This window comes from Falco naumanni, chromosome 5, assembly GCF_017639655.2.
Source record: "Falco naumanni isolate bFalNau1 chromosome 5, bFalNau1.pat, whole genome shotgun sequence".
NCBI classification, from domain to species: Eukaryota; Metazoa; Chordata; class Aves; order Falconiformes; family Falconidae; genus Falco; species Falco naumanni.
This window is the reverse complement of record NC_054058.1, coordinates 70,175,364-70,183,486: the sequence shown is the minus strand read 5'-3', so window position 1 is coordinate 70,183,486 and position 8,123 is coordinate 70,175,364. Positions and strand designations below refer to the sequence as shown.

Sequence of the window (8,123 nt, the reverse complement as noted above, 5' to 3'; positions counted from 1 at the left end):
TGACAGAATAGGTGGGTTATGCTGGTAACTGTTCTGTTCCCCCTATTTGATTGCAAAGCATGCAAAAAGCTCTCTCTTAAAAAGTACATTCAGAGCAACCCCAATAAAAAAGAAATCAAAATGAAAATCTGAGTAGCAATGTTTTATTTGTGTCATTGCAGTTTTACATGCCTTAAAACCTTGCTGGAATAAAAACACTTCAGTGTTGCTTCTGAGTAGTTTTCAGTCATTTCTCTAACAGAGCTCATACAAATTTAAGAAATTTCCATGTAGTCTAAATAAGGTGACTAGTAAGTAAGTTAGGTTACACGATCTCATTTACTTACATATTCTAACAAACAGGTTTGTAAGAAGATACAAACAAATTAGAACAATAAACAAACTAATACACATAAACTTTCACTTTATGGACTTCTCTGTCTTCACATTCTCTTTGATTATCATAATGATAGAATGTATTGTCCCTTCTCTGAAGTTTTTTAACAAATCCAATTTCTGGCCAATGCTCTACCTATGAACAGAATAAAGAGGATATACTTTCACGTGAACATGCTCACATCAAATGATGTTTGTGCATTATATTGCAAGGAATATAGGGTATATTTCCATGGGAAAACCTCATTTGCATCTCAACATTACTTTACTATTAATTTGCTTAACCTTAAAAAAAGAAAGATTAAGAACAAGATGTCAGAAAACAGTTTTCTGGTCTAGTATAAAAAAATTATCTGATCAGAAAAATCTAGAGAAAAGGATCTAAGAATATTTGATAGATTATAGAGTATTTTAAAAAGTGGATGAATCAAAGCTTTTAAAATACTTCATTAAGGAATAAAACATCAATGCTATTCAGTTATTCAACAATCTTGAGAGGCTGAAAGATTCCACTTCTGTAAGACTGACACATGTAAAGGTTTCTTCAGGATCCTCCTGACTATGAAAAATGTGCTTTTCATTAGCAATTTCATAAAAATGTAGTGAGCTGTATGTGTCATAGTCTCAAAACCAGGCAGGAACAGTCCTGCACGAAACCAGCACCATGCTCTTCAGTGTTCCACAATGTGAAGCTTTAAACTAAAGGCTTAGAATCATAGAATTGTTTAGGTTGGGAAAGACCTTTAAGATTATCAAGTCCAAACATTACCCCAGCCCACCACCAAACCATGTCCCTGAGCACCATGTCCACACGTCTTTTAAATACCTCCAGGGATGGTGATTCAACCCTTTCCCTGGGCAGCCTGTTCCAGGGCTTGACAACCATTTTGGTAACAAAATTTTCCATAATAGCCAACCTAAGCCTCCCCTGGTGCAACCTGAAGCCATTTCTTCTCATCCTATTGCTCGTTACTTGGCTTGAGCACTTGTACATTCAACAGCTTTATGGCTTTAGTGGCTATCTGCACCTTGAACACCTACGATCAAACTGAACCTGAAAAATCAGGTAATAAGGATCTTATTTCTCTTCCAGGCAGAGCTGACAACAGGATGTCAAACTACAGCATTCTCTAATTGGAGAGTCCAAGAAGTGGTAGTTTCATCACTTACCTTACTACTTCACGCATAGAGCTGAGTTATTTGCATTCTCTGTCTAAACACAACAGCCTTAATATTTGTTCCACCTACACTATAATTGCATAATTATTAACAACATTATGGAATTATGCATTATGGAAACATAATATGGAGTAAAGGAGACATTTCAAAATGTGTTGAAAGAGAATCACTGCCAGATCCTAGTAAGTTTGAACAGAGAGCACACCCATTTTACATTGACTAAGTGGTGTTCTTTAACTTTTATCAGGGTTTAATTGGCTATGGTTATGCCCTGCCATAAATCCCAAACAGACTGATCCTATGGCACTAATTAGAAGATTTCCTTTTGCACAGTTAAAGGAATTTACACCACAGCCTTTACAGTGGTATCCAAGCCCATGACAAAGAAATAAACTGCATCTTGTCATGCACATCAATGTTTTGCTATGTTTTGAGTTAACTGGATGAGGAGTGACTGTCTTAGGACCATTCTGCTCTTTCTTATGTGCACACGAGATTAAGATATTTTAAAAATGGATTTTTCATACTATATATGCTGCTTGGGAAGATAAAGTCAAGAAAGCAGATGAGAAGAAAGGTGATCAGCCCCCAGAAGCTGAAAAGCCCAAGATAAAAGTTAAGAAGGAATATGTGTATGAGTTCAGGGACAAGTTGCCTAGACCGTATGAGAAGTTTATTTGTAAAAAGGTTGTGATGATTGTTAAATACATAAGGCATGAAATGTTAAGAAGAAAAAGAAAAGAGTTCAGGGACAAGTTATCTGAACTGTATGAAAAGTTTATTTGTGAAAAGGTTGTGATGATTGTTAAATACATAAGGTATGAAATGTTAAGAAGGAAAAGAAAAAAGAAAAGACAAAAGGGGGGAATTGGAGAGGAATTGCAGAGGAATGAAGGCAGGTTAATTAACATTGATAATATACAGCTGTGGGCTGGCTTCAGGGGGCCCAGAGGTGGATGCAGCAGAGGCAAGAAGTGGGATGGACTGGCTTCAAGAGGATGAAGAAATGGCACAGACAGTAGATGAACTTTTGAAATCATGTGTGAGACTGATGGTATGGGGTGGTAAAAGCCTTGTTGCAGCTGGCTAGTTTTGTTAGTGCTGCAACATAAATTACAGAGCTCTAGTAAAGTTAACATGTTGTTTGCTGTATTAACCTCTTGGTTATTTTGAATCTCAAGTATCTACTGAATATCTAGCTGTTACTCATTAGCTCACTTGATGCACTGGGGAGCATTGCCACCAACTGCAGTGAGCAGAGAACTAAGACTTTGATGTTCTCAGTTGATACAAGCCTGTGTCACAACTCCCTTTACTACAGCTGGCATCAAATATTTCTGTTGTGGATAGTTTCAAGAGAAGCCAAGTTTTGAGTGTGTGCAAAGTCTGATTATACTACTACAGAATTCAGCTGTAAAACTGAAGTTGGTAGCGATGACACAGGTCTGATTCCCTGGACAATGAATGAATTTCCTATCAGGTCCACTGGCAGAGTAATGGGGAAACATCATAGAGAACTCACTTTGATATATTCCTTTCTTCAAAACTGAATTATTCTTTGAGATAGCAGTTACATCTATTCAAAGAAGTCTATAATGCTGCTAAACGCGTAAGAGGGGCAACAAAAACACAGGCTGGGTAGTGGTTCTGTGAAGTGAATTATTCTGCAGTTAATATCTCCAGAATTCAACTCAGACCTGCAAGAAAAAACCTGTATCAGAAATAAGCCTAAATAAAAGGAAATAAGCAGCACCTCCAATTGTATCCAATCATTTAACATAAGGCAAGTTTAAAGTAATAACCCTTGCAGAGCTCTAAATCTTACCATATCAACTTGTTTTACTTGTTTATATTCAACCTCATCTCTGTATCCAGCTTGCTGAAATCTGTGTAAGTTCTCTACATCATCTGACCATTTTTTGGCATAATGCATAGATTTTGGTTTGATGACAGCTTTAGCCATGACTCCAGAAATTTCAGACTTTCTCCTGAAATTTTATTTTTGAAAATTAAATGGAGGAGATGAAAGCAAGTGGTTTTTAAGGACATATAGAATTGGGTAGAACAAAATTTAAAAATAAAGGAAATAAAGACTGCAATACTATCTTCCTGTCCAAGTCTGAGGTTAACAAAGAGAATTTTATAAGCAGCTGGAATCAAATTAAATGCACTACTTGATCTCAAACAAACCCAACACATCTATACTTCTATATACACCTCTACACCTTGACTTAACCTACATAAAATGTATTTGTGCATATTGATGCATTAAAAACCCCCCACCCTAACAGTATTTTTTTTTTTCATTTCACATCTTTGCAGTTGCTATCCCCTGGGGGCAGGCAGCTTGTCAGGGTTTTTCTTTCTTCCTACTGAAGGGACACCAAACTGGGAACCACAAAATGAAGAGCTGGGCTGTTACTGAAAAATAGCCCACAGACAGGATAGAGAAGTGGAAAGGAGAAACGCACTGCCAGTCACACAGCCACAGTGGAGATGACAAAGAAGAGGCCTTAAGAAATACATTGGGTAAGAAGGCAAGGCACGCAACCTACTAAAATTCATCCTGTTCTACCCTTGCCCAACCAAAATCTGCACTGACTGCCACTGACTTCCTTCTCACACAAAACCCATTTGTTCAATCTGCTGAGAAATAGTATATAGGTTAATCAACTGCTAAACCTGCACAGAGCAGAGATGAAACTCAAATTGTAAAAAAAAAAGAAAAAATGACAAAAGGAAACAAATAAAAGAATAACATAACCAATTAAAAAATAAATTGCAAATCAGTGGAAACTCATAGGGATGGATTTGAACTATATTTAAAAAAATGAATCATTTGACTTCTACCTTATATATGAATTTCACTGCATTTGTTTTCTTGAGTGTATCTTATTCTGCTACTAAAACAGAACTTCATGTTTCTTCTGCAAGCAAAACACATGGAACACACCATGCCCAGCAGACACAATCAGAAATGAGTCCCTTTCCCAGTTTTGTGATGTCACCAAGCTTCAGCTTCATAACTGGGAAGGTATCTTCAAAGGAGAAAAAGCTTCTGGATTTTGCAGCGAGAGGATGAACAGTCTCACTCCCTGTGGGTAGTATGCTGCCTCCAAATCCTGCACACACTCCTGCACACAATAATGAAATTAAAATTTCCTTACTTAGCAAGTTCCTGTACCAACTGTGAACATGAAAAGTTCAGTGCTGTTATCTTAGAAAATGCACAGATGCCATTAGTCTGTTAGAAAGGCAGAAAAGGAGAAAAAAAGGTATTTGCACAACAGCATGGAAATCTTTGGGAAAATTATCTCAAGAATTACCACTATCATAATGTGAAAATAGCAGAAATCTAATCTGCGTCTCTGTTGTCTAACTGTATGAGATCCATTAGCACACAAAGAAAGGGGCTTTCATCTCTTACTGCATACGCTTTATCAAGGATCAATAAGAATATGGACAAGATCTCTTTTCTGGCAATGCTGAACTACTTCTTGCAGTTCAGCACTCCAAACATTCTTTTACCATGCTCTGCAGCATTTTGTAATTGAAGGTAAGCATTTACTTAAAAAAAACAACCAAACAACAACAACAAAAAAAACACACACAAGAAAAAAGTCATTTCCCCACCCAGTTATGAGTTGTCACATACAAATTAACATGATAAGCATATATCCTTATTCTAAATCTTTAGTGTAGTCTTTGAGATACCTACCCCACCATAATTTTTTTCTCTTTCTTCTTGCAGAGGGCTCTTTTGTAGCCATTACAGTTTTTCATGCCCTGTATATGCTCATCAATGTTTGATGAGAACTGTTGTCAGCCTGGGATTTTAGAGTCAATATTATTAGCAGTAACACTAGATCTTAATAAATGCTAAAATGTAATGAACTTCAGTGTCTTACAATAACTTACGTGTTACTAGTGTCAAGTACTTCTTTATAGGATGTACTGAATTAATCTAATGAACATGCTTCTTCAAGACACCTAGATATGTGTGGCACTCCCTGAGTCATCATTAATTCAGATGGCCTGTCCTCAGGCATTCCTGCTCAAAAACTTTGTACAAAGGTCATATACTTAAAGTGCCAGCTTGGTAACTTCAAATAATAAAAGCACCATCCTGGTATTTTTAGACTGCTATTTAAGCCCTTTAAAAATTGTATTCTCTGCCTATTGCAGCACGTCTGAGTTCCAGGCATGCAGCTGGTCTCATTGTACAAGAGCACGAGATGAGCTGAACTCCAGACAGCCTCCAGTTCAGGGAAGAGACAAAAGACAGCAGACATACAGAGACAAATAACAGAATGCAAGAGAATGGTAAGAAAATATTCAGCATAACATTAACACTTTTCATTGAAACAGTAAAGTAGACTTTGATAAGACAACAAATGTTTGCCTACTCTTAATTTAGGGGAAAGAGTGAGATTTCATATACCGTTGTTTTGTTTTTGGGAAAGTGGTGGTTTAACGTCAATCATAGCACAATATCTACAAAATCCTAACTGGCCTGAGCTTGCACATGGTAATTTCCTTAACAAGTTTGAAAGGTATGTGGAAGGAGAATGTCTGCTCCTTTAAGGGCATCTGGTCAAAGGCCTTTTTCAATGCAAGAAGGGAGGAAGCCATAAAACAAGAACATATGGGGACACAAACCTGACCAGTAAATTGTGAGGGAAGCAGTGATCAGAACCAAACATGGTCAGTCACACTAACTGATGGGCCTATGTGGGAGTGTGAGAATGTTTATTCCAGCAAGGTTATCTGATCAGAGCCCTTGTCAATTGGGAAACCCAAGGGAAAAAGGGAAAACCAGAAACAAATTATACTGAGACACAGACCTGACAAAACAAACATAGAGACCATGACAAGAAACAAACCTCACCACTCACACTAATTGATGGGCTACCAAGAAACTATAGGTACCACTTCCAGGAAGATCAACCTGGACTTTGCAACTGATAAGACTGTAAACCAGGGGGACCCCAGACTCAGAAGTGTACAGGAATTGATTGTTTGGGATTGATATTTTTCCTAAAAACCCAAAACCAAACAACAAATCAATACAGCTGTACAAATCCATGAGGGATGTGCAGGGGAAGGTGGACAGAATCGAACAAAGATGGGAATACACAGGAGTATAAAACAGGCCAGTTGTGTGTAAAACAGGGCCACTCAGCATGCTGGCCTGGCTAAGCCCTGCACCTGAGCATCAGTCTGTCCTTCCTTCTCATGTCTTCTTATTAAATCTTTTCTTAACTGTCTCTCTGTGTAATCTCACTCTGTATCCCACATGTGTGCATGTGCTGCAAAGACCAAGTGCCAGGTACTGTTCAGACCTTTGTGTGTAAATGAAAACTGGTGTCAGCTCCTACAGTCAGACTGGGAGTATGGGTGCCTCTGGCCTGTGATGTCAGCTGCTGGAATGAGTGGGAGTCTGCTTTTCAGCCACTGGAGCTCAAATGGTATGCGTCCTGAAAAATGAGCTACTGAAGAGGGCTGGCATGAGTGAGGGGCTCTATGCCAGCAGCTGGAGCAGGACTGGGAGTCACAGCCTGTGTGTCTGGCACCAGCTGTTGGGGAGGAAGGGTGTCTGTATCTTCCCCAACCTGGTATACATGGGGTACATATCCACATTCACTAGTAAACTTTAACTTGGACTAGTCAGTGAATAGGGAAAAGCCTCAGGTCCAGGCCAGGGGGGTGGTGCCAGTATACCCAAGGGGACTTGTGAATGTGGAGTGTATGAGGGATGAGCGTGTGAGTGCACGTTTTGCTAGTGAGCATCAAGCTGGGCTAGTGGTCAAGTACAGGATCCCTGAAGCAGGTAAGGGGCCTGGTATCTGAGCAGGGGTGGTGGGCAGAGGGGCTGTGCTGGCACTCAGGCGATCCACAGACACGTGTGTGCTTGTGAACCTAGAGAGTGGTGCGTGGGCCTGCACTAGTGAACTTTTACTACTACCAGCTGAACAGGAGGAAAGGAACTGCTCTGTGCTTACATTTTATGCAAATGATGTATATAGGTGCCGTTGGAGGCCGCACCGGCCGTGTCTGTAATACGTGCCCAGCTGTGCTGCCGGTTGAGCCTGCACACGGGAAGTATTTTCCCTCAGCCCAGGCAGGGACCCCCGGCCCTGGGCAGGAGAGGCCCCGGCCCAGAGCGGCGCGGGGAGCTGGACCCGCTTCTTAGATCACCTCAAACGAGTCAGCATACACAGGACATGTCTGGAGTCCCCGATGAGTCAGCATGAGATTTTCAATGACTTCCATAGACTTTCTATGACAGCTACTTGTATTTGCTAAGGTACTCAGGCGCCTATGCCCTGGCCTGAGTCACCACCGTGATCACAACCCGCCCCGGCTCCCACCGCCACAGCAACAGCCCGGCCGCCCAGCCCTTCAGACGACCGACGTCAGTTCGAGAGCGTAAAACGGGGGCTCTTCCCAGTTCGGGGGGCGCGGAGCGGTCGCCGCAGCGCGATGGCGACGTACCTCACACAGCGCTCCTCCTCACAGCACCATCGGTCGCCGCCGACCGCGTTGCTGAACAACTGCCCGCCATTGCC

The 8,123-nt window shown here is 40.6% G+C and overlaps 1 protein-coding gene across 1 annotated transcript; it reads right to left on the bottom strand.

Annotated features, from left to right (window-relative positions):
• Positions 1-203: 203 nt before the first annotated feature.
• On the bottom strand, positions 204-5,576 carry MEIG1 (meiosis/spermiogenesis associated 1). The gene is given in 3 exon segments (XM_040597077.1): positions 204-511; positions 3,380-3,542; positions 5,473-5,576. Coding segments are annotated over 3 exon segments (396 nt in total). The 3' UTR covers positions 204-382.
• Between the last annotated feature and the right edge of the window lie 2,547 nt (positions 5,577-8,123).